Genomic DNA, 26,963 nt, shown 5'->3' with positions numbered 1-26,963 from the left:
CAGTGGAAATCAAGAGGACGTGCCGTTAAAACTGAAGCCAGGAAGCTCTTCTTTACACAAAGAGCAGTGAAAGTCCACAACAAACTACTGAGACATGGAGTTGAAGCAGAAACCTCGACAACCTTTATGAAGAGATGTTAGGACAGCTTAGCTGTTAGCTGAACAAATGAACTTCATGGAGTAAATGGTCTTGTCTCGTTTGTTAAATGTCGCATGTTCTTATATACAGTTAGGTCCATAAATATTTGGACAGAGACAACTTTTTTCTCATTTTGGTTCTGTACATGACCACAATGAATTTGAAATGAAACAACTCGGATGCAGTTGAAGTGCAGACTTTCAGCTTTAATGCAGTGGGGTGAACAAAACGATTGCATAAAAATGTGAGGCAACTAAAGCAATTTTTGAACACAATCCCTTCATTTCAGGGGCTCAAAAGTAACTGGACAAATTAAAGAACTGGAAATCAAATGTTCATTTCTAATACTTGGTTGAAAACCCTTTGCTGGCAATGACAGCCTGAAGTCTTGAACTCCTGGACATCACCAGATGTTGGGTTTCCTCCTTTTTAATGCTCTGCCAGGCCTTTACTGCAGCGGCTTTCAATTGCTGTTTGTTTGTGGGTCTTTCTGTCTGAAGTTTAGTCTTCAACAAGTGAAATACCTGCTCAACTGGGTTAAGATCAGGTGACTGACTTGGCCATTCCAGAATTTTCCAATTCTTTGCTTTAATAAACTCCTGGGTTGCTTTGGCTGTATGTTTTGGGTCATTGTCCATCTGTATCATGAATCAATTTGCTGGATTTGAGCAGACAGTATGTGTCTGAACACCTCAGAATTCTGTCCTGTGTCACATCATCAATAAACACGAGTGTCCCAGTGCCACTGGCAGCCATGCACGCCCAAGCCATCACACTGCCTCCCTCCACTGTGTTTTACAGATGATGTGCTATGCTTTGGATAATGAGCCGTTCCACGCCTTCTCCATACTTTTTTTCTTGCCATCATTCTGGTAGAGGTTGATCTTGATTTCATCTGTCCAAAGAATGTTTTTCCAGAACTGTGCTGGCTTTTTTAGATGTTCTTTAGCAAAGTCCAATCTAGCCTTTCTATTCTTGAGGCTTATGAGTGTTTTGCACCTTGCAGTGCACCCTCTGGATTTACTTTCATGCAGTCTTCTCTTTATGGTAGACTTGGATATCAATACGCCTGCCTACCTCCTGAAGAGTGTTGTGCACTTGGTTGGCTGTTGTGAAGGGGTTTCTCTTCACCATGGAAATTATTCTGCGATCATCCACCACTGTTGTCTTCTGTGGATGTCCAGGTCTTTTTGCCTTGCTGAGTTCACCAGTGCTTGCTTTCTTTCTCAGGATGTACCAAACTGTAGATTTTGCCACTCGTAATATTGGAGCAATTTCTCTGATGGGTTTTTTCACCTGCATGGAGAGCTCCTTTGACCGCATGTTGTCTGTTCACAGCAAAATCTTCCACATGCAAGCACCACACCTCAAATCAACTCCAGGCCTTTTATCTGCTTCATTGATAAGGACATAACGACGGACTTGCCCACAGCTGCCCATGAAATAGCCTTTGAGTCAATTGTCCAATTACTTTTGAGCCCCTGAAATGAAGAAGGGATTGTGTTCACAAAATGCTTTAGTTGCCTCACCTTTTTATGTAATCGTTTTGTTCACCCCACTGAATTAAAGGTGAAAGTCTGCACTTCAACTGCATCTGAGTTGTTTCATTTCAAATTCATTGTGGTAATGTACAGAACCAAAATTAGACAAAAGTTGTCTCTGTCCAAATATTTATGGTCCTAACTGTATGTATTTATGTATGCCTTTTACCCAATGCTGCCATTGTAGACTCTGGCCTCCTAAAACTCTGTATTAGATTAAGCAGTTTATGATTACCAATTAACAAGAATGAATAAAATACTTAAAAATAATAATAATAGAGACCCCTTTACCTTAGAAATACAAAAATTGGCAATGCAGGTCCTGCTAGGACGACAACACCCAATAAAGGATACAGAAGATAATTCTTGTTCTCTGAACCATTCATGCTTTCTGGAAAACAAAAAAGACAAATGGAGTGATACCATGGCTTCAGCATAGATCTACTATTTGATGTATACTTTATAATTCATGTTTAAAATATTTAGCACACAAAACAATATTATTAGCTATAATGATACAGAGTGTCAAATAGTCTTCTATGGAATTGACTTGAACTTACCCTTCTGTCGATATGTACCTTAAAATTAATTTAGGTCCTTTAGAGAGCCATTACAGTTTAAGCATTTAATCATCCATCCATTTGTCCAGACTGTTTGCATCTTTTTTGATAATTTCACCAATTTTGTTTGCACAGAACAAAGATGTGTGTGACTCTGTGTGAAGTGACAGTGCGGCTGTAGGCTTGAATCCATTCTGTGACCGACTGTAGTTTGATTCAGGGTTGGTTCCTGCCTTGCATTTGGTGCTACTGAGATGGGTGCCATGTGTGTCATGACATAAGCGTAAAGGATTATTGGGGTTTTAACTGTCATGTATACAGAGAGCAGTAAAATTCTTTTTTTGCATGTTCCAGTATCAAACTCCGTGATTATAAACAGTAAGTACGACCCCAAGGCTCCGACTGTTTACGGTTGAAGGCTAACGGACTTAGATGAATAACGCCATATAATATCCAAGCCAGCATATATCTTAGTGCTACGCCCTTCTACCTGCAGGTACAAACACTCGCCTGGTTACCATTTAATTGGAGTCTGCACATCTTTTCTTATCTCCCAAGCTCCTGTGGACACTTTTTGTGACTGAAGACAGAGAAGAAAATTAAAATTAGTCAAAACCTTTTATTAATACATACCAGGCAAGGGTAAAATGTCAGAGAAACACAGTCCTAGGACACCGCGCTTCATCTGCCTCGAGCGCAGATGTCCTTGTTCTTTTATACCTTTCTAATCTCCTGATCGTTGACCACGTAAGCAAAAAATAGCATCCTGACTCATTGTACTTTTCCAATTTTGTAAAGTCATTACCCTAAAGGTATATTTTCTTGTCACACACATCATCAAAAGAAAACTTCCAGAAAGTATACATGCTTTTTGTCACGTACGCAAAACACAAACAAGTTTCATCACTCTGTCCTATTTTCTATACACACATACATTTTGTTCAATTACATCTTTTTATGTTTTCACACTCCTCCCTTTTTGAACAAAAATGATGTGGGCCTATATAATTCTATCTTGAAATGGTTGATGAAGGGGAAGGGGGAGAGAAAATGGAAGAAGCTACACGAGACATGCGCTCCTCATGTAGCATATATGCCCTTTCCATAGAGGCGGTAAAGTACTTAGATATTATATAGCGAACCAAAGGAATAATACAACAACCAACCAGGAGGAGGAGACAAAATGTCACAACCAAAGAAATGAAAACAGATCTTATCCATTGTCCCCAGGATCCGAAGGAGGATGCAAACCACTGATCCCAAGGATTTGTAATGCCAGAATTAGTGGAAAGTTCTTTAGAGAGAGCAGTAAGGCCTGCCAATGCACGAGTTATTGATCCATCTGGCGCGGTATTATTTGGAATATATGTACAACAAGCATCACCAAACATAGCACAGACACCTCCCTTTTCCGCAAGTAACATGTCCAGGGCTAGACGATTTTGCCAAGTCATCAGAGAAGTACGATCAAGCTGTTCATGTATGCCTTCAATAGCATCTTTGGTGAAGTTAAGGAAACGTTGTTGGTTATAATAAAGGTAATTAATCCAGTCTACATTCTTATTAATAGTAATTTGGGGTATGATAGATTCAAAACCGGCTGCGACTTGATCCCTAGCTTTAAATCTGTCTGGGACACCCCTAGGGACTCCAATAGCATCTATGTATACTCCAGGGCCATGTAAGGAGATATTAGTAGGCGTATGGAAAAGGGAGCGGGTATGTCGGAAATAAAAAGGAGGTGTGGAATAATATGGGGAGTGAGAGGGAGGTAAGGATAGAAGTCTAAAAGGCATAACTAATTGGATTGGAGCACAGGTACCAGACCAGTTAGGGGGAAGGGTGGCAAATAATTTGGACCTACTGCACATCCACCAAATATCTGATCTAGGAGTGGTTTGGGAGAGAAGAAAGGAAGACAGAACGGTGTTCAGAGAAAAGTTAACCTGAAAAGTTTGAGAACAGAAAGAAAATGGTAATTCTCCTACCCATGTCGTTCCATAAGATTTGAAACATGTATAATTTCCTTCGTGAGTTTGAAACATAGGGGTATCCATGTGACGGGTGGGGGGAAAAAGAATAGATAGATTAGAACACTTTGAACTAGAGAGGGGTTTCTTGGAAGTAGTGAATAAATACAGAAGGCAGGGCAACCCCACGGGGTCAGAAATGTTAGATAATGGGAAAGGGACTGTAGCTAAATGAGGACGGGCTGCAGCGCACGCATAACAATGAGAACGATTAACTTGCTTAGCTGAATAGAGAACCCACTGCAACCACCTATTCTGATCTCCATAACCAGTTTCTACTGAAAAAGTGGATGAAAGGGTGGAAATATTCATAATCTTAACAGGAGAAAAATCTGAACCAAAAGTTGGGGAGATGGGTGTGTGTGCCAGAGAATGAGGGGTGTTAATAACAGGATTGTCAATCTTAATTAGAAATCTCCCTAAAGGGTCTGTTCCAGATACATATGCCCCTAATACATAAATACCTGAGTCATGTAAAGAGGGGTTCTTCAAAGTAATGATCAAGGGGTTACAATGGTTGTCAGCACATTCATGAGAGGCATGTCCTTTTATGATAGAAAACCGATTTTTCAAACCGTATTTTTGGGCCTCAAAAGGTTGATAACCCCAGTCCTCAGTTCCAGTGTTAGCAAAAACCCATTGCCAGTTGTCGCAGTCACTTCCCCTCATACACACGTATTTGTCAGATCCGGTCCACTGGGCTTGTCGACCAGTCCCACAGTTGATAATAGAGCAGAAATCAAACTGCACTGATGTGGTGATTCCTAACGGGAAAGTCAAGGTGACCAGGGCAGTAGACAAGGGAAAGGAAAAACATAGTAGCACAGCAATCAAGGGTGCCATCTCTTGCAATGTGAGGCGTGAATCCAAGCAGGCAGTCCTTCAACTTTCACGGCGTGTGGTGTGGATAGAAGAATTTGGAATGATCCTCTCCACCTAGGCTGATGCCAGTGTTTCCTCCGAGTATCTCGAACCAGGATCCAGGTGCCCAAAGGAATTGGTAAAATCCTTGGAAAGGGGACTGGTCCTCCAGGCTTGATTAACCTGCTGGTGGATTTCCTTCAACGAGGTTCGCAAACCTGCAAGACTAGAGAGAAAATCATTGTCCACAGTATGCAAATTCACATTACAACCATGCCAACGGGCATGGGACGTCCGGTCAGAATCTCAAACGGCGATAATCCCAGTTGTCGGTGTGTCCGTCCCCTTAGTCCCATTAAAGCTAAGGGTAGTGTATCCGGCCATGATAAATTAGTTTGTTCACAAATTTTTGCGAGTTTAGCTTTTATAGTGCCATTGCATCGTTCTACGATGCCTCCGCTTAGGGGATGGTATTCACAATAGCCAGGTGGTTAATTCATTTATAATGGAGTTCACAAAATGAGTGCCATTATCTGTTTGTAACTTTTGAGGGATACCCCATCTTGGAATAATCTCTTTAATTAGTGCTTTAGCTACTGTTTTGGCATCGTTGTGTTTAGAAGGGAAAGCCTCTACCCATCGGGAGAACACATCGACAATCACAAGACAATATCGGAACCCTTTAGATGAGGTTAGTTCAATGAAATCCATTTGGAGGTGTTCAAACGGACCCATTGGATTAGGGGTAACGGCGGGACTTACCTGGGTACCCTTTCCCACATTAAACTTTTGACATATTGCACAGCATCTGCAAAATTGCTCTGCATATGTAGAGAAACCTACAGCTTCCCAATGTTTTTCAACATCTTGAACCATGGCATCTCTACCTGCGTGATCGAGGCCATGGGCGATTTTTGCCATTCCTGGGAAAGAGGCTTTTGGGAGAAAAGGTTTGTTAGTGTGTTTATGAGTCCAGACTCCATCAGAGAGGGACCCTTCTTTGGACCATTTTCTCCTTTCGATATCCGTGGCTGCACTCTGTAAAGAAATAATTTGATTATCAGGGTCCTGGTCATTTCTCTGTTGGAATAAAGAAATTGGTGTGTTATTATATGCAGCCTCTTTAGCAAAGTGGTCAGCTAATTCATTCCCTTTGCTAACAGGATCCTGTTTTCCTGTGTGAGCTTGACATTTAACAATCGCTAGCTCCGATGGTTTGGTTATAACTTCTAAAAGGGATTCGATCAATTTCTGATGTTGAATGGGTTTGCCAGTACTGGTCTTAAGTTGTGCTTAAAGGTTATCTATGCAATATACTTAAACGCGTCTTTTCCTTCATGCTTATTATTAACAAGGAAAACATACGTGCTTGAACCTTTATTCGTATCAAGTGTGCTGACCACTGCGTCACCATGCTCTTCCTTTATAGTACCTAAAATACACAACTTCCATTCATATCACAATTAGACACACATTCATATCACAATTAGACACACATTCATATCACAATTAGACACATTCCGCTTATCGCCAAAAAACTTGTCTCCCTTCTTATGTAATATTATTAAAAGAGTATTTCTCCTTCAAACTTGATCAGGGTTTAAAAGGAAAAATATTTTTGTATATTTACAAGCCTTAAACAAAAGTGGAGACATTCATTTGCGCTAAACCAATTACACAAATCGATAATTATCTTTTTCAGTTTTTTAGTTAGAGCTCTCCAGTACTGGTCTTAAATCCCCTTAGTTTCCATAGTGTTCCATGATCATGGCAGACTCCAAAAGCATACCTGGAATCTGTATAAATTGTTACGATCTTCCCTTCGGACAGCTGACATGCTTGAGTGAGTGCTACGAGTTCAGCTGCTTGTGCACTTAAGCTTGATGAAATTCGATTTGCTTCCAGCAGGCGGTCCCCTTGGACCACTGCGTAACTAGTTGAGATGTGAAGTTTTGGCTTGTACTAGGATAAAATGTACAGCGTGAGGCACTTTAACTGTTAGGGGGCTCATGAGAACTACATCCGTGCTTGCTAATACAGCTTCTGTTGTTGCAGCCACAGCACGAAGACACGGAGGAAGTGCTGCGGCCACTGGATCCAGTTTTTTTAGAAAAAATAAGTCACCGGTCTTTGTTTATCTCCATGTTGTTGCGTCAGTACTGCATTCATAAATCCCTGCTTTTCGTCCACGAACAAAGTGAATGGACGAGAATGATCAGGCAAACCTAGCGCGGGCGCAGATAAAAGAGTAGCTTTGAGGGTACAGAGAGCCTTCTCAGCCAATTGTTGCAACGGCTGTGCTCTTTCAGTAAAATTTAGAACCCACTGTCTGTAGTAGCCCAGAATACCTAAAACAGACATAACCTGTTGTTTTGTTTAGCTGCAGCTTAACCTTAGAAACTTTATGGCCATTTTTCCCCCAGAAACAGCAACAATTTCTGAGTATCTATTGTACAATCTTCTTTCCGTAGCGCTACATATCATTGGCCATCTACATACTGTATCAATGTCCTATTTCCGGCCAGACGCCTTCTAAATTTTGGGCAAGAGCTTAACCATAAACACAAAGGGCTTCTCTGTATCCCTGAGGCATGACGGTCCATGTCCATCGGCGGTACCGCGTTTGACGAGATCGGAATGTACGGCGGAGATGCCAGCCTCTGCTTCGGGAGACAAAGGATATTGGGCACGGTGCGAGCGGAAGGAGGATTTCGGGTGGATCACCAGAGGCTCACAATGGGCTATCCTTTGAAACATTACTTTAGTTATTAAATGGTCAGGAGTATCAAAAATACCTGGAGTAACTTGTAACCAGTCTGTTCTTTCAAGGCATTTTTCCACCCATGGTCCTATTTTCTCCCATTTAACAGTGTGAGATTTAGCTAAGGAAAAATATGAGGCACTATTTTGCCAAGATAATATATGTGCTGTGAGCATGTAAAATGAACAGAAGCAGCTGCCTTTGTGGATGAAATAAAAACACAGGAGATGTGAAGGGTTTCGGGGCAAATACCAGAAATAAGGAAAGATTCTAGCCAGGTGGTGTCTAAAGTATTGGGCAGTACAGTGTAAAATGTCAGGGGCCTGTAAATTGGGAAAAAGACAAGGGGAAAAAGAGTGTAGGGCTTTGAGGAGAATGGTGTGTGGGGAAATATCTAAAGTCCATGCTGCAAAAGAGGGTTTGGGGTAAGGGGTAATTTGACACAACAACTTTAGGGTTGAACAAAGTATGTCCGCCAGGACTTGACTGGACTCGAAGAGGTTTTGATACTTGAAGAAGGTGAGGTTGTCCAGAAGCAGTAAGCACAGTAACAGTTTCGTTCGAAGCAGGGACCTTTGCCAGCTAGCGAGTAGATCAAGTGGCACCAGTGTCGATTAAGAAAACAGTCTCAGTGCCATCAACGAACAATGTCAGTAAAGGATCAGTCTCTGAATTATGGGTGAGCAAAGGTAGTTGAAAAGAGTGGCTGGAGGTCCCAGCGTTTTCCTATGGCCAGTATTGTTAGTCAGGGGTGTCAGAGAAAACAGGTGGAATAAGGGGAGGTGGGGGTTGTTGCTGTCTGTGAGGGCACTCTCGACGAAAATGTCCAGTTTCACCACAGGCGTAGCAAGAGAAGGAATTAGCATTGGAATTTAAGGGAGAGGGAATAAAAGGATTCTTAGTGTGGTCAACAGGAGGAGCTCTAAAACCACCTCGTCCTCTTCCTCGTCCTCGTCCCCTTCCTCTAAAGCCATATCCTCGACATTGGTCAGGAGCATTCCTGGTATAATAGTTCATCTGTGCTGCCAATAATTTGGCATGAGAGTCCGATTCGGCATGTTCAGCATGTCGTTTGACTTCAACAAACGTGGCACTTTCCCACTCAATACAGGAAGTGCGGACTTTGTTTTGTATATCAAGGCGCAAACTGGAAACAAAAGGTGGAACTGCAGCTCGGGTGCGGTCATCAGCATTTCCCAAGCCCGAGTGATTAGCCATAAGGTCTTGAATCCTATGTGCCCATTCATCAACCGTTTCGTCTCTCTTTTGTTTTACAGCAGAAATAAGGGACCAGTCCGTTCCTTTTTTATATTTTTCTGCAATATTTTGTCTCAACGCCTCCCATTTTGGGTTAAAATCGCCTTCTCCACCTATCCCCTGTCCTCGAGTTAAAGCTGGGTTCCATACCCATGGAATGTCATTGCAGACACCCCTGCCAACAGTGGCCCATGTGGTCCCAAGCTTTCGACGAAGTACCTGGGTCTATTCAGCAGCATTAGGCTTATACATGCTATCTAACTGATCAAGTTGTTCAACAAATTTTAGTCCACCTACTTCCTTTGGATCTGGAAGTGCATTCACGACATCTTTTAGTTCTTGGATGTCCCAGTTCCGATGTATCATAACTGTTGTGGGATTTTGGGGTCCAGCTGGATGGGCAGGGTTATAATGGGGATTGGGAACTTCTATTAAAGGGCAAGTAAGTGAATGTGAAAGATCAGAAGAGAAAAAAGTTGGAGCTGGTTTGTGAGTGGAGGTTTGACTTCGAGTGCATTTGGAGACGGGGGTTTGTCTAGTACAGGGTGAGTCATCACGATGGGTTGAGGGGTCATAGTGATCTGTGCCTGGGGAATCATCAGGGGAAACTTCTGCTAGTTGTAGTGTAGGGGGGGGGGCAGTCGGAATGGGGAATAGAGGAGGGGATAATAGAGGTGTCTGAGGTTGGTTCTGAGGAGGGGAAAAAAATAATAGGATAAATCTAAACCTGTCTTTTTTACTATAAATTTTCTAGGAGACCCATTTTTACGGGGCGTCTGTTGATCCTCCGAAAATAATTCTTCCAGCACTAATGATTTTGATCCCCCTGTGCGGCGATTAACAGGCTTACTGTTATAAGTTCCCATTATGTTCCCTTGCCCTCCCGGGTTCTGTATTTAATTTTCCAACTATATACTGATTCGCCTAATCCCTTGTACGTATGAATCAGCGAGGCATTAAGTGTGCCACTCACTAAACCTAAACTGTTCCCTTCTTAGTTTCAAGGGGAGACACCTAACTATCGGTACTGATCCAGTTCCCAGGAGAACACGGCTTTGTTGCTTATTCCGTATGTAGATTTATTTATTTTCCCATAGCGCTACATATCTTCCATAGCTACATATCTTCCATAGCGCTACGTATCATTCCGTTCCTAACAGCAATCCTGTAATCTGTGCTCTTTTCGGTTTATATTTCCATACCACCCCGTTACTCGTCCCGTTAGCCTGTCCGCTCACATCCCCGGATTCCAGCTCAGGTGACTTCGTGTCCGATTCGGTTCAGCAGAATACTACATCAATACGTCCAGCCGAGTCTAGGATATGGGTGAGGCCAGTATCCTTTCGTCAGACCTTTCGTATGCGTCAAACTGCTTGGGTCAAGTCTCCATCACCTTAAGCAACCCGTTGAGATATGAGTATGACTAGACGGTCAACAGGAAACTCGCCCTCCCGTTATTTAGAAAATAAAAAATGTTCGGAAATCCCCCGGTGCTTACCCCAGTCTGGAAGTGTGCAAGCTCTGTCTGGAAATCCGTTCAGTCACTGTGGATGTAGCAAAGAGGAGACCAGGGGCTCCTCACGCAAGAACTGTTTCAGGACAGGGCAGTCCTAACTTTTGCCGGAGCTGCATGCTCTGCTGCCGGAACTCAAATTGACGGCAGTCCGCTGGTAAGACGGATCACTGAAATGGTCTCGCTGGAGGAGTCGACCGGCCGTCTCTTGCCCCACGTCCGGGCGCCAAAAACTGTGGACACTTTTTGTGACTGAAGACAGAGAAGAAAATTAAAATTAGTCAAAACCTTTTATTAATACATACCAGGCAAGGGTAAAATGTCAGAGAAACACAGTCCTAGGACACCGCGCTTCATCTGCCTCGAGCGCAGATGTCCTTGTTCTTTTATACCTTTCTAATCTCCTGATCGTTGACCACGTAAGCAAAAAATAGCATCCTGACTCATTGTACTTTTCCAATTTTGTAAAGTCATTACCCTAAAGGTATATTTTCTTGTCACACACATCATCAAAAGAAAACTTCCAGAAAGTATGCATGCTTCTTGTCACGTACGCAAAACACAAACAAGTTTCATCACTCTGTCCTATTTTCTATACACACATACATTTTGTTCAATTACATCTTTTTATGTTTTCACACTCCTTCTCCAGTTTCCCTCTAACAGCACAAAAGATACACACTGCCCTCCATAATGTTTGAGAGAAAGATCTGTTTTTCCTTGATTTGTTCCAAAGTTTAAAATTACAAATCAAACAATTCAGATGTGATTAAGGTGCACATTGCAGACTTTCATTTAAGTGGATTTGTACACATTTCGGCCACACAACACTTTTTCTACAAGGTCCCTTCATTTCAGAGCACCATAATGCTTGGGACAATTGGTGTCACCATTGTTTTCCATTGCTTAGCCATAAGATGCCATGGCTTGCTTTTGTCTAAAGCCCACCTTTGGAGCCTCTAGTTGCCAGGGTCTTTGTCCCAACATTTATGGAGGGCTCTCTATATGTGTACAGTATGTTAGTTTAGTTTGGATCTGTAAAGTGTGTAAGTTTAAGGGAGTGAGCCCTGAGATTAATTTACGCCGTGTGCAGGATTTTTTTCCGTTCCTTGCCACCCTGAAATCAGCTATCTGGATGGCTGGATTGCAGATATCAAATCTAATCCAATCGAGCAGTGTGTAACATTAAGGCCTCCAAGCTCTTGATAGGCTTCATTTCAAGCAGGGCTGACAAGTTCAGCCGTCCTTACAATAAAAAACATTTTTATGCAACACACAGTTCATAAAAAATGGCACTTTGGCTTGCATTTTAATTGTAAATGATAGCAACCAAAAATCGAATGAATGAATATAAAAGAAGCAGATTATCAGAGGGGGCTGTACAGTTTTTGTAAAATAAAAAAAATAAACCTCATAATTTTTGGCTGTAAATTCATATTTGGAAAATAGAAAAGTTGTGGGCTTATAACACTATAAGACGTCAGTCTACTTATTAATTAATAGTGTTCAGAGGCCATTAAGAAGGCTCAGAGAATGTCAGCCCTGAGGTGTGGAGTACAAGTCCAAGGAGGTTCTGCTCAAGCTTTATAACACACTGGTGAGACCTCATCTGGAGTCCTGTGTGCAGCTTTGGTCTCTATAAAGACATATCAGCACAAGAAAAAGTCCACAGAACAGCGACGAGGCTGATTCCAGGGCTACAGGGGATGAATTATGAGGAAACATTAAAAGCCTGAGCCTTTACAGTTTAAGCAAAAGGAGATTAAAATGAGGCCTGACTTCTTCTTCTTCTTCTTCTTTCGGCTGCTCCCATTAGGGGGTCGCCACAGCGGATCATCTTTTTCCGTATCGTCCTGTCTTCTGCATCTTGTTCTGTTACACCCACCACCTGTATCTCTTCTCACACCACATCCATAAACCATCTCTTAGGCCTTCCTCTTTTCCTTTTGCCTGGCAGCTCTATTGTTAACATCCGATTCCCAATATACTTAGCATCTCTCCTCTGCACATGTCCAAATCAACACAATTTCACCTCTCTGACTTTGTCTACCAACTGTCCAACTTGAGCTGACCCCCTAATGTCCTCATTTCTAATCCGACTCATCCTTGTCACACCCAGTGCAAATTTTAGCATCTTTAACTCTGCTACCTCCAGCTCTGTCTCCTGCTTTCTGGTCAGTGCCACCGTCTCCAGCCCATATAACATAGCTGGTCTCACTACCTTCCTGTAGACCTTCACTTTCACTCTTGCTGATACCCATCTGTCACAAATCACTCTTGACACTCTTCTCCACCCACTCCATCCTGCCTGCACTTTCTTTTCACTTCTCTTCCATAATTCCCATTACTCTGTACTGTTGATCCCAAGTATTTAAACTCATCTACCTTTATCAACTCTATTCCCCTCATCCTCACCTTTCCACTGACCTCCCTCTCATTCACACACATGTATTCTGTATTTTTCCTACAGACCTTCATTCCTTTCCTCTCTAGAGCAAACCTCCAACTCTCCAGGGTCTCCTCAACTTGCTCCTTACTCTCACTACAGATCACAATGTCATCAGCAAACATCATAGTCCATGGGGACTCCTGTCTAATGTCATCTGTCAACCTGTCAACTACCATTGCAAATAAGAAAGGGACAATCCCTGATGTAATCCCACCTCCATCACTCCTACTGCAGTGCAAACGTTATATCTGTGGTGCTCTTTCCTGGCATGAAACCATCCTGCTGCTCACTAATCATCACCTCACTTCTTAACTGAGCTTCCACTACTCTTTCCCATAACTTCATGCTGTGGCTCATCAATTTTATTCCCCTGTAGTTACTGTAGTCCTGCACATCCCCCTTATTCTTATTATCAGCACCAGTACACTTCTTCTCCACTCCTCAGGCATCCTCTCACTTTCCAAGATTCCATTAAACAATCTGGTTAAAAACTCCACTGCCATCTCTCCTAAACACCTCTATGCTTCCACAGGTATGTCATCTGGACCAACGGCTTTTCCAATCTTCATCCTTTTCATAGCTGTCTTTACCTCTTCTTTGCTAATCCGTTGCACTTCCTGATTCACTATCTCCACATCATCCAACCTTCTTTCTCTCTCGTTCTCATCATTCATAAGCCTCTCAAAGTTCTCTTTCCATCTGCTCAACACACTCTCCTCACTTGTGAGTTTGTTTCCATCTTTATCCTTTTTTACCCTCACCTGCTGCACATCTTTCCCAGCTCGGTCCCTCTGTGTAGCCCACTGGTCCTTTTCTCCCTCCTTAGTGTCCAACAACTCATCATCCGCCTTTTCTTTAGCCTTCGCCACCTCTCTCTTCACCTTGCGCCTTATCTCCTTGTACTCTTGTCTACATTCTGCATCTCTCTGACTATCCCACTTCTTCTTCGCCATACTCTTCCTCTGTATACTCTCCTGTATTTCCTCATTCCACCACCAGGTTTCCTTTTCCTCCTTCCTCTGTCCAGATGTCACACCAAGCACCCTTCTTACTGTCACCCTTACTACATCTGCTGTAGTTTCCCAGTTGTCTGGTGACTCTTCACTAACACCCAGTGCCTGTCTCACCTCCTCCCTAAACTCAACCTTGCAGTCTTCCTTTTTCAACTTCCACCATTTGATCCTTGGCTCTGCCCTCACTCTCTTCTTCTTCTTGATCTCCAACGTCATCCTACAGATGACTGTCCAATGCTGCTTAACTACACTTTCCCCTGCCACCATTTTGCAGTCTTCAATCTACTTCAGATCAACTCTTCTGCATAGGATGTAATCTACCTGTGTGCATCTTCCTCCACTCTTGTATGTCACCCTATGTTCCTCCCTCTTCTTAAAATACATATTCAACACAGCCATGTCCATTCTTTTGGCAAAATCCACTATCCTCTGACCTTCTTCATTCCTCTCCTTGACACCATACCTACCCATCACCTCCTTCACCAATTCTCTTCACCAATATTTCCATTGAAATCTGCTCGAATCACCACTTTCTGTCCCTTGGGTACACTGTTCATCACTTCGTCCAGCTCACTCCAAAAATCATCTTTCTCATCCATCAAACACCCAACTTGCGGTGCATATGCATTAACAACATTCATCATCACACCTCCAATTTCCAGCTTCATAATCATTACTTTGTCTGACAGTCTCTTCACCTCCAGAAAACTCTTGACATGCTGTTCCTTCAGAATAACTCCTACCCCATTTCTCCTACCATCCACACCATGACAGAACAATTTGAATCCACCTCCAGTCCACCTGGCCTTACTCCCCTTCCATTTAGTCTCTTCATGCACAATATATCAACCTTCCTTTTCTCCATCATATCTGTTAACTCTCTCCCCCATCTTCTTCTCCTTCTTCGGCCAACAGTAGCCCAATTTCCTCCAGTACCCTGTTGGCTAACAGTACCCGTGGTGGTCGTTGTTAACCCGTGGCTCGACCGATCCGGTATGGAAATTTGTATCATTGTCCGCATGTTGATTTGTCAAAATTTTACACCGGATGCCCTTCCTGATGTAACCCTCCCCATTTATCCAGGCTGGGGACCAGCATGAAGAAACACACTGGCTTGTGCATCCCCTGTGGCTTGGTTAAGGAGACCTGGCTGAAGTGTTTAAAATTGTGAAGGGAATTAGAACAGTAAATCAAGACGGTGACTTTAAAATGAAGCGACACAGTTGGAAACTTTCAAGGGTACATTTCACACAAACATCAGGATGTTTTTCTTCATACAATGAGATAGAAGAAGTGACCTAGTTGGGTGGTAGCAGTGGGACTTTATGGACTTTGAATATTCAAGTTGATGTTATTCTGGAAGAATTAAGTGGATAGGACAGGAATTTATTTGGCTGAATGGCCTGTTCTCATGTTGATTGCACTAACGTTTTAATTATTATTCTTATTTCTTATAATTTTTACTCAACAGACAGCGTCTGCTGCATTTCTGCCCAAATTTACTTGAAGAAAGCAGAGAAAAGCCAAGCAAAATGACACCTTTTATTGGCTAACTAAAAAGATTACAATATGCAAGCTTTCAAGGCAACTCAGGCCCCTTCTTCAGGCAAGATAGAAAGCACAAATCTGAGATGTCGAGGAGTTCAGCAAATGGCACAACATCACTGATTAATGTTTTTTTGTGTTGTCACCATGGATCTCTATGGAGAGAGCTGTGTGCAATCAGTGTTTTATAACCTTTTCTTTATCTGAGTCAGAATCAGAATCACATTATTTCTAGCATGGGAAACATTCCAGAATTGACTTTGGTTAGGTTTAAAAGTTGAGCGAGTATGAAGTATTTACAAATAGACAAACCGCCCAGTTACCAGTTATATGTAGTAAAAAAACAGTTAGGAGTAACCATACGTAAATTTATTTAGAATCTGAACACTTTGAGGAAAGAAGCTGCGGAGATGGCGTGAAGTTTGGGCCGTGATAGGCCGGTACCTTGTCTGTGATGGCAACTTAATGAACAGATGGTTACTGGGATGGATGGGGTCTGCTGCAATCTTTCCTGCTCCCTTTTTCGCGGTGGTGATGAACAGATCTTTTCATGTTGGAAGACAACAGTCAAGGATTTTCTCGGCTGAACAAATCACCCTATGTAACCGACTCTTAGAAGGAGAGGAGGCAGAAGGAAACCAAACGGTGATGGAGGAGGTCACAATACTCTCAGTGCTGATGACATTTCTGATTCTCTAAGCAACAAATCTCTCATGAAACTCACCATTTATTGTTAGTTGGACTGCAGCAGAGTTTGTCATCCCATAGTTGTTTGTGGCTTCACAGTAATAAGAACCCTGGTGACTTTTGTTAAACTCACTGATGTGGAGTTGCTCCCCTGTTCCTACATGGCTGGTGTTCTCCTTGACCCAGGTGTAGGTGCCATGAGGGTTTGCCAAAGCTTTGCAATGTAACGTCACCGATTTTCCTTCTATACGAGTGGAGGGCTTAACTGTGATAAATGCATTCTTGGGAGCATCTACAACAAAGAAGGACACACAGACAGGTTAGTGGGAAACACAGCTGTCATTTCAACGTTCTTCAAGATTTGTGTTTTATTGCATGTCCTTTCAGAGATTTATAAAGAGGACGGCACAGTGTCATGTAAGGGAGAAGGCGATGTGTGAGTTTGACGGCGGTCTCACTTGGGCTTCACTACTGTCATGAGCTGCCAGAATGAATCAAAGCCTCTAAGAATGATACAGCAATCACAGAAAATGGAAAGACAAGCTGCCACCAACAACAAGGGAGCCTCTCATGTGTAAAATCAAAGTAACTTCTAAATTATTGAACATTGTCATCTGCATGAAGTGGACTGGGAGAAAATCAAAATTCATCAAATATCTTGGCTTACACATGCACATGGGATTATGAAGGAAAGAGTTTCACGATTTTCCTATTTTTGTTTTTTTTTAATGTTATTTTATTCACTGACTTTCCTCAGAGTCAGCGTTTCAAGTTTTACTCGTCACATCACTCTTAGAAATATTAAAAACACAACTCACACTCGACATTTAGTAGAAGCTCTGGGGATGAGACATTCCCAGTCTGACAAGAGAAGCTGGCATGGTCCTCATAGGAGACTCTGCGGATGTGATGCTCCCTTAAGTTTTGATTTAAGCGTCGTCCATTTCTGAACCAGGAGAAGACGCTGCCATTAAGACTGCAGTTGGTATTGCACCTCAGGGTTACTGAGTCATTTTCCATTACCTTCTTTGCTGTTGCTTCAACCATTAGACCTTCAGAAAGTCAAGATAAAAAATAACCATTCATTGTCTGCTTAGGTGTGATTGTATTAGTGCACACTTTGTTTGAATCAGTCAAGTCTTAACTCTCACTAGTGATGATCCTGTTCAGTGTCCATAGATAAAAAGCAAAACCAAACAAAGCAGAATTTCCACTTATTGTTAAGTTATTCATCATGTGGCACAACTGAGGAAAGAAAACCAACAGAATTGACCCTCAGGACTTCACAATAAACAGAATCAAGTCAAGTTGGGGAGCCTGGACTGGTACAATGCGTTGCCACACCCACTACACAACGAAACAACTTGGGATCCCAGTTTGCAACCCCCCAGACAGACACGCGGTCCAGTCCCAACCTCCAGAAATGACCCTCTATCTGCCGCAGCCAGGTGTTACGTGGGCGATCCCTTGGTCTGGTTCAGCCACTTGGTCCCCAACAATGAGGATCTTACAAGCCGGATCACCCTCAGGGAAACGCGCCACATGGCCATAGTGCTGTAACTGACGCTCCCTCACAATGCAGGTAATGTGCCTCATTCGGGACTCCATGAGTAACCGCTCATTCAACAAGTCAAACCAACAGTACCCAAGGATTTTCCGGAGAGACACAGTACCAAAGGAGTCCAGTCTTTGTCTCAGGTCACTGGATAGCGTTCATGTCTTGCAACCATATAACAAGACAGAAGCACCAGGACTCTAAAGACTTGGACCTTCGTCTTTTTGCATAGATATCTGGAGTGCCACACACCCCTTTCCAGTGACCTCATGATCCACCATGCTCTCCCAATCTGTCTACTGACTTCATAGGAAGAGTCACCAGAGTCACATGAATGTCACTGCCAAGGTAAGTAAACCTCTCAATGCTGATGGCTGTGCCCAAGAGGTCATTAAAGGCCTGATGTTGGTTTTTATCAGGACACTCGCAAGCCCAGACACTCAGACTCATCACTCAGTCTCTCGAGTTCCCCGATCAGAGCCTCCATTGACTTTGCAAAGATCACAACATCATCAAAAAGATCCGTGAATCTTTCTTCACTAACAGATGCCACACAGCCGCTGGACCGCACAACCTTGCCCAACACCTAGTCCATACAAGCAGAGTAGGAGCAGAACAGACCCCTGACGAACCCCAGAATCAACTGGGAAAAACACAGAGGGTCTGCCTCCACTCTGCACATCACTCACAGTACCAGTGTACAGGACGGCCATGATATCCAGCAACCTTGAGGGGATCCCGCAAACCCTCAGGATGTCCCACATGGCAGCTCGATCAACAGAGTCAAACACTTTGCAAAAGTCGACAAAGGCTGCAAAGAAACTCTACTGATATTCACGTTTGTGCTCCATGAGAACCCTCAGTGCCAGGATGCGGTCGATGGTAGACTTCTTAGGCGTAAAACCAGACTGTTCCAGTCGCTGGTAGGTGAGCAAGTGATCACGGATCCTATTGAGGACGACCCTAGTAAGGACCATACCTGGCACAGAGAGCAGTGTTTTCCCTCTGTAGTTGCTGAAATCCAGGTGATCACCCTTCCCTTTCCAGATAGGGATGACAAGTCCCATTTTCCAGTCAGTTGAGATGATGCCAGTCTCCCAAATGGAAGCAAAGATTGCTTGCAATGCCAGGAGGACAGCCTTCCCACCAGCCTGGAGAAGTTCACCCCAGATACCACAGATCCTTGTAGCCACTCCCCCCCTCAGCTGGTTCACCACCTGTGCCATCTCAGTGAGACTGGGGGGTTCACAGCTAATTGGAGGATCAGCCTCAAGGACTGTGAACCCAGAGATATGCAATGTCCTAGCTGGGGGATCAGCTTTGAACAACTGCTCACAGTAGCCAGCCCAGTGGGTCACAACTGCAGTGTCATCCGTAAGAACCATTCCATCAGCTGCCCTGACTGCGACTCTCTGAAAAACAGATTCAGATGTGCATAATGCTTCGATTCCTCTGTAAGCAGGCCGTGAGTCGCTAGAGCACAGATGGTGTGTCACCTTGCTAACAGATTCCTCTAACAAACAATAAATAAACATAATCCTACTATTAATGGGGTGAGTTGGAGACAATCCATAAATCTCTAAGATGATGGCAACCCCGCAGAAGGCTTTTTACATTTTAAGAGTCTATGACAGGTTATCATTAACTACACTGGACGTACAGTTTAGGAATATTAATATACTTACAACACTAAAGGGAAACCGCCTGAGGAAAAATGAATAAATAAATAAATCAACCAAGAGGGTTGATTGCCCAGTAGTGTTGGGTTTAATGTGAGAATTTAAGGTTAAGGGTGGGCACCAGGCTATGTCAAGGCAAAGTCCACAATTCATCTAATATGAAAACCTTAGGAATTAAAAAAAATAAATAAATGAAGGGAGAAAATGAAAACATGAAAACTCCACAAAGAAAGTGAGTTCTGTTGTCTGGTGCTGCTAACCATGACGTCACCCTAAATAAAGCCCTAATAAGGCAGCCATGCACAGAATCCACTTGAGCTTCATGTGCACAAAGCATTCAATTATTTAATTTAAAATCGTCTATCGTGCACATTTGTCTCATTTAAAATTGTCCAAAATGTTTCCAGGACGAGATCCAACCTGTGAACGTTACAATCGAGCTCCATGCTCACTAGGCTACATGTTCTGGGTGAACACCAAATTAATATCATTCTGGACCAAAATCTATAAATGCCTTTCAGACAGCCTGGGAGTCCCAATCCCTCCTGATCTACTAACAGCTGTGTCTGGTGGGCTCACAGAGGGGTCTAAAGTGGAGAAGGACAAACAAACTGTAATCGCCTTCACTTCACTATTAGCACGTAGACTTATCTTTCTCAACATGACGAATCTTAACTCGGCTCTTTTAAGTCAGTGGGTAACTGATGTTATATACTGTTTGAAATTGGAAAAAATCAGATTCTCACTTAGAGGGTCTGTGCAAAACTTTTTAAAACCTGGCAGGATCTGATCAATAACATTTTAGAATAAGCATTTATATCGGGGAGAAGGACTCTTTTTCCTCTTGTTGGCCTTCCTCTCTTTCTCATGGGTGAAGGTTGAATTGAATTTAGTTTTGTTAAGTTTGATTTGATTGTTTGGAGTGTAACATCCTTTAAATGAATTTAATAAAAGTTAAAAAAACACAAACACAAATAAGCATTTCTTTGATTACCTGTGATGGTCACGTTGACTCCTGGCACTTTGGTCCAGTATTGTGTGAAACCCGACCCCTCAAATCTAAACTTGTAGAAACCGCTCTCCTCTCTGCTCACGTTGCTGATATTTATGGAGCACATTTTGTTTTTGTTCCCCAAGAACTCAACTCGGTGTCTGTGACTGATGGACACTTCCTGCTCATCTGTGTGATACACTGTGGTTTCTCCATCGACTATTTTGTTGTATTCCCAAGGACCATAAAACCACATTTCTCTTTGAATATAAACATATGAAGGATGTTTGTACACGCAGTTAATCCTCACAGTTGATCCTTCAAATGCGCAGATCTGCTGTGGCTTATAAGTGGCTCCCCACTCACTCCAACCTGTAAAACACAAAAGACAATACAATGTAAGGCCTGTGATTTTTCATTTATCTTCCATTGATAAGACTCCAGCACAAACACATCTGTTTTAATTTATATAAGAGTGCCCTCATATTATTCCCGCTCACACAGTGTAATGGATGTGATAAATGTAGTTTAATTTATTAAGACATATATTTTGAAGAAAAAGAAAAAAACGTAATAAGTGTAACAGTGTGTGTGTGTGTGTGTGTGAATAGCAGTGAAACAAAGTGGTGGTCATTGAAGATCTTCAGTAGCTCAGTCACTCAGGCCTCTTGTGTGTCCAGTCCACAGCAGCAGACCAGGAAGCCAACAGAATTATGAAATATTTAAGTGAAAACAAGTTAAATGAATACGTCAAAGTTGTCAGTAGTTAGTGTTGTGTAGGGGCCACCTGAGCCCTAGAAGTTTGCAAATTATTCCAGGAACCTTCAGAAAAAACAAAAATACAAAAACATAATTGAAACAAAACTGGGCAACAGACTTAGAGAAGAATATCGTGTTTGCTGGTGCCAGTGGATGCCAGCTTTATTTTTTTGTACTTAGCATATAAAACAGCCTCACTGTTGGTTGATTTCATTGGTACTTCAGAATTGTCTCTTAATATCTTCACATGTGTGTAGAAGGAGGAGTTGGGTGATATGCCATTAAAATTTGATATTCACCTCTTGTTACAGATTAGGGTCACTTAGGAGGGCAATGCGGATGGAGCTGAAGGACATCAGCCATGTGCATGGCGATAAACCCCAAAATTAAACACTTTTGAGGGTGTCGTCTCTTAATGGTCTGAGCTGTTGGCTGCTGTGAATTTGAGGTTTTTTTCTTTTTTTTTAATTTTAAAATGGTTTTTTTCCTAGATATCAGACAGGTTTGAAGCATCTGAAATGCCTTCTCTAAGTCCTAATTGACTCTTTCTCATCGCCCTTTGTTTCAGTGTGATACCTGGGAGGTTGCAGTGGATTCACAAAGTCTTCAGACCCCTTCACTTTCAGCACAGTTTATTTTAGAGTTCATTTGAAATAGAAAAATGAGCCATTTTGGACAATTGGTCAACACTTAATGACCCGCAATGACAAAGTGACGACCAGAGCTTTCAGAAAGGTTGGCCAATTGATTAAAAACCAAAAACTGAAATTTCTCATTCATGTAAGTGCAGCATTCAGAGCCTTTGCTGTGCCAAAGTTGTGGGGTGAATTTCAAAATTTTGAAGCAAAAATGGTAAATTTATCGATTCAGCATTAAAAGCTTTTTATAAAATAAAAAATTCAAAAACAATTCAACAATTCAACATCATTTGCAGGAGGGTGTTAATGGAGAAGTAGAGAGAAGGGCAGAAGGAGTTGCATTGCGTCTTTGTGGACCAGGAGAAAGCATATGACAGGGTGACTGAGAGGAGTTGTGGTATTGTATGAGGAAGTCGGGAGTGGCAGAGAAGTACGTAAGAGTTGTACAAGGGAAGTGTGACAGTGGTGAGGTATGTGGTAGGAGTGACGGAGGTGGGATCACATCAGGGTTCGGCTCTGAGCCCTTTCTTATTAGCAATGGTGATGGACAGGTTGACAGGCGAGATTAGACAGGAGTCCCTGTGGACTGTGATGTTTGCTGATGACATTGTGATCTGTAGCGAGAGTAGGGAGCAGGTGAAGGAGACCCTGGGGAGGTGCAGATATGAGAGGAGAGTAGGGGAATGAAGGTCAGTAGGACCACCAAGACAAAATACTGTACATGTGTGTAAATGAGAGGGATGTCAGAGGAATGGTGAGGATGCATGGAGTAGAGCTGGCGAAGGTGGATGAGTTTAAATACTTGGGATCAACAGTACAGAGTAATGGGGATTGTGGAAGAGAGGTGAAGAAGAGAGTGCAGGCAGGGTGGAATGGGTGGAGAAGAGTGTCAAGAGTGATTTGTGACAGACGGGTATCAGCAAGAGTGAAAGGGAAGGTCTACAGGACGGTAGTGAGACCAGCTATGTTATATGGGCTGGAGGGTGGCACAGGAGACAGAGCTGGAGGTGGCAGAGTTAAAGATGATGAGGATGGATAGGATTGGAAATGAGAACATTAGAGGGTCAGCTAAGGTTTGGGGATAAAGTCAGAGAGGCAAGATTGCATTGGTTTGGACATGTGCAGAGGAGAGATGCTGGATATATTGGGAGAAGGGTGCTAAGGATAGAGCTGCCAGGTAGGAAGAAAAGAGGAAAGCCTAAGAGAAGGTTTATGGATGTGGTGAAAGAGAACATGCAGGTGATGTGTGTGACAGAGCAAGAAGACAAGGAAAGAAGGAGATGGAAGAAGATGATCCGCTGCGGCAACCCCTAACGGGAGCAGCCGACAGAAGAAGAAGAAGAATTCACAAGCTTAGATCTGGAGTACTGCACCCTGTCATCTTTTAAAATGCATATGCAATCACTCAAATTGTCCACATGGCCAGCAATGGACATTTTCATAATACAAAAGTGCAGCTGCTACCATGAAAAATAGTACAGAAAATGGTTGCAACCTATGGGAAAAAAAAAAGGTAGTGTAAAATTTAAATAAATTATAACGAAATGTTTGTTTGTTTCACTAAGAATGTTTGATACTCCTTGTTTTATCCGCACCGTTTTATATTCTGATACTTAGATGGTCATCTCTGTTGTGTGGCTGTCTCTGCATGCCTTGTGACCACATTGTTTACTGTTGCTATGCCATCATTGGTCATGTGACATGGAGCTCACATGGCATGTTATGACATGAGGTCCTTCATACTTATGATGGTAGCATTCTGTTTTCAACATCTTAGTTTTATACATTCCATTAAAATGAAACAAAATCCAACCCTCAGATACAGTGGGTGTAAGAACCACACGTGACTCCTAACATCAGCTAAACTTCCCAAATGCTCTGTCAAAATGGACAAAACAACATGTTACACAAAACAACCATTCTTTGTCATTGCACCCTTATAGTGGTTTTACTTGGACTTGCCCTGCATTTTGAAAATTTTGGACCACACTCAGTGACTCCGTGACCTGATCCTTGCATTTCCCTGCAGGTACCCTCTGGCGTTTGACTTGATGCAGGACTCTAATGGTGGCAGGGTCAGTTCGCTGGGTGTGCGTCGTCCCTTTCAGTCTTTTACAATTCCACTAATAGTTTTGTCACCGTTTTCATGTCTCAAACATTTGTTTACAAAAATAAGTCGATGTCAGTGAGAAGAAGTTTCACTTGGCCTGCAGAAACCACAGACACTCTGCCATCGCACTGACCAAAGCAAAGAGACAGGAGTTCTGTTTATCTTACCGACCACAGAGGAAGCAGCAGCAACCAGAAACATCAAGAGCAGCATGTTGTCTCAAGAGGCCTGAAATAAAAAAGGAACATGGAGTGAGTTTAGAGCTGATTTACTCTCCTCCTGTGCCACAGTCCAAAAGACGTCAATGGTAAGGTTCTCTGTTCACTTTTTAGTTGTCACAGAAGTTGGTGTTACAGTTCCTGGAGTCTGAGTTCAAGTCCAGGCCCATCAGTGGTTTATCTCCCAGCGGTTCTCTCAGACCCTCAGACACACATTAGTTACATTGCGTTGCCCGGAAGATGTCAGTCAGGATGACCTGCACAAGAATGGAGCTCCATCCTGGGCTGTTTCCATCCTTGTCCCTGATTCTAATGGGCCTGGGCAGGTGAATTCAGACAATACCATGGGTGGATGGATGTGCTCAGTTTAATAAAATGAATGTCACAGCCTGCAGTTCAGTTCTGACTAAGCACTTGATCTTTATTTGTGTTTTTAACTGTATTTATTTATGTATCCATTTTCTTAACCCACTTATTCAGGGCAGGGTCGTGGGAAGCCTATCCCATCATTCATAGATCACAGAGCCAATTCATCAACAACAACACTCTTGCAATGACTTTATGAGGACTACAGAGAACATGGAGGAAACCCACATGGACGCGGGGAAATCCTGAAAACTCCACACAGGGAGCCTCTTTGTTGCGAGGCAGCAGCTCTACCACTGCACCTCTGAGCCACAAATTTTGTTTAATTCTTTATTTGTAATCTGGATCATGAGACATTAAATGCTTCATGGGATAAAATTAGGAATATATGGGAGTACATGGGGAAATCTGAATGGCCAAAAGTGACAAAAATGACCAATTCTGAAAGTAAATGTCAAAAGCAGCAGACCTGTGTTAAAACACCACAGACAGTGGAAAAGAGACAGGGGACCTCATCAGTGAAAGGCATCTAATTGATTTATAGGAGAAGGAAGATCGGCTTTAACGCAGAAACTTGTAACAGTCACATTTACATTTTGGGCACCAATCAGAAACCAACACTGCCAGTCTGTCACATGGCACCTTCAACTCACATCAAGCCAACCTGCCCTCGGATATGAGGGACATGCAAACGGCACCTTAGAACCCACATCTCTGGACCTGCTATGTCACAGCACTAGACACTGTGCCACCGCACCTCCCGAATGTGTTTACACATTTAAACGTTTCTATGACTACGAAGAAGAGGACTTAGTTTATCTTTACTGAATATCGATGATGTTTTTTTGTATTTCCTGTTTTTATTCTTTTCAAGTTTTAAAGCATTTTACTCTTTAAAACTGCAACTTTGTTCTGTCAGAAATCCAGTTTAAAAAAACCAACATTACGTACCTTTTGCTCCCAGTTTTATAAATTTGTCCACCAAATGTGTGCGTCTCCAGCTGCAGATCTTCAAGAGCCAGCAGTTCAGGTCTGAAGGCTTCCAACTGAGGGACAGCAATGAGGTGACTTCTCAAGAAAGGCGTCTTTGGAGATGAAGCAATGATTTCGTAAAATGTGTGGCTGATGACTTCTGGTTACTGACACCAAAAATAGAAAGAAGTTCCACTTTCACTCCTGAGGCTAATCAGCGTTTATAAGAAGGCTGTGATATTCATGAAGGGCTGAGGCCTCAAAACATGAAGGCCTTGGGTTCAAACACCAGCAGTTCATATCTGTGTGGGTTTTCTGTGGAGTCTTTACGGTAAGCTGTAATTGACTGCTGTTGTCCCAGTGTGACTCTGTGTGTGTGTGTGTGTGTGTGTGTGTGGGTGGGTGTGTGAGCTCCTACAAGGGGCTGCTGGGACACATTCACTGCAATACATGGGTTTGGAAAAGAAAATCAAGAAATGCAATTGGAAAACGGGTCCAAGAAATTGAGGGATGAGCGGTTTTTAATCATCAGATAAAAAAAAAACAAAAGCACCTGACGGCAGCACATGTGGTTTAATAGACGTTTATTAATAAAATGGGTGGAAGAACCAAAGTTTGAAGAAACAGAAGTAATTCTACATAAACTTAGGACCATCAAGAGGAGATTCCATCCATCCATTTTCCAACCCGCTGAATCCGAACACAGGGTCACGGGGGTCTGCTGGAGCCAATCCCAGCCAACACAGGGCACAAGGCAGGAACCAATCCCGGGCAGGGTGCCAACCCACCGCAGCAAGAGGAGATTGCACTTCTGAATTACTTCTGTCACTAACAAGTCGCCCAGCCTATCTGACAGGATGAGATGTTCAATGGCGACACACAAAAGACGACATTCTGGGGTAGCGGGTCCTATTAACATTCTGACGATAGTTCAAAAGACACGAAACGGGCCCAGGAGATGAAACACAGAAGAGTAAAAGGCCCAAAGTTCATTACCAGGAATTTGATTAATTTAGCCAACAGGCTAAACTAAACCATAGTCAGACTGACAATGGCCAGAAACACCAAACCACAATCAATCAATCAATCAATAAATAAATAAATGGAACACTACAAGTTTTGGTTGAATCAGAAAGTGCACGTTGACGTTTATAGGGCTATTATTTTATTTATATTATTTATGCCATTAAATTTTGAGGAGCAGCAGGTAGTTTTCATCAAGATCAGCTCATTGCAGGAAAGTAGCCTTGAGGAAGGAGAAGGAGGAGGCCTACCACACTCCTTACTACGCTAGCAGAGAATCCATGAAAAGGGTCAAC

At 42.7% G+C, this 26,963-nt stretch overlaps 1 protein-coding gene across 2 annotated transcripts; it reads right to left on the bottom strand.

Annotated features, from left to right (window-relative positions):
- Window positions 1–1,945: 1,945 nt before the first annotated feature.
- On the bottom strand, window positions 1,946–25,742 carry LOC114668090 (B-cell receptor CD22-like). Of its 2 annotated transcripts, XM_028823716.2 has the most exons (6): window positions 25,624–25,742; window positions 24,256–24,316; window positions 20,585–20,953; window positions 17,175–17,408; window positions 16,394–16,648; window positions 1,946–2,071 (listed from the first exon to the last, which is right to left on the bottom strand). In XM_028823716.2, the coding sequence occupies exons 2-6, from the start codon at window positions 24,299–24,301 to the stop codon at window positions 1,968–1,970; spliced, it is 1,008 nt and encodes a 335-aa protein (XP_028679549.1). In that variant the 5' UTR covers window positions 24,302–24,316; window positions 25,624–25,742; the 3' UTR covers window positions 1,946–1,967. The 2 variants fall into 2 exon arrangements, with proteins under 2 accessions (XP_028679549.1, XP_051776482.1); XM_051920522.1 differs by lacking the exon at window positions 25,624–25,742 and having other exon boundaries at window positions 24,256–24,552.
- Between the last annotated feature and the right edge of the window lie 1,221 nt (window positions 25,743–26,963).

This window comes from Erpetoichthys calabaricus, chromosome 17 (genome assembly GCF_900747795.2).
Source record: "Erpetoichthys calabaricus chromosome 17, fErpCal1.3, whole genome shotgun sequence".
Lineage (NCBI taxonomy): Eukaryota > Metazoa > Chordata > Cladistia > Polypteriformes > Polypteridae > Erpetoichthys > Erpetoichthys calabaricus.
The sequence above is the reverse complement of the archived record's forward strand: the minus strand, read 5'-3'. Positions and strand labels throughout refer to the sequence as shown.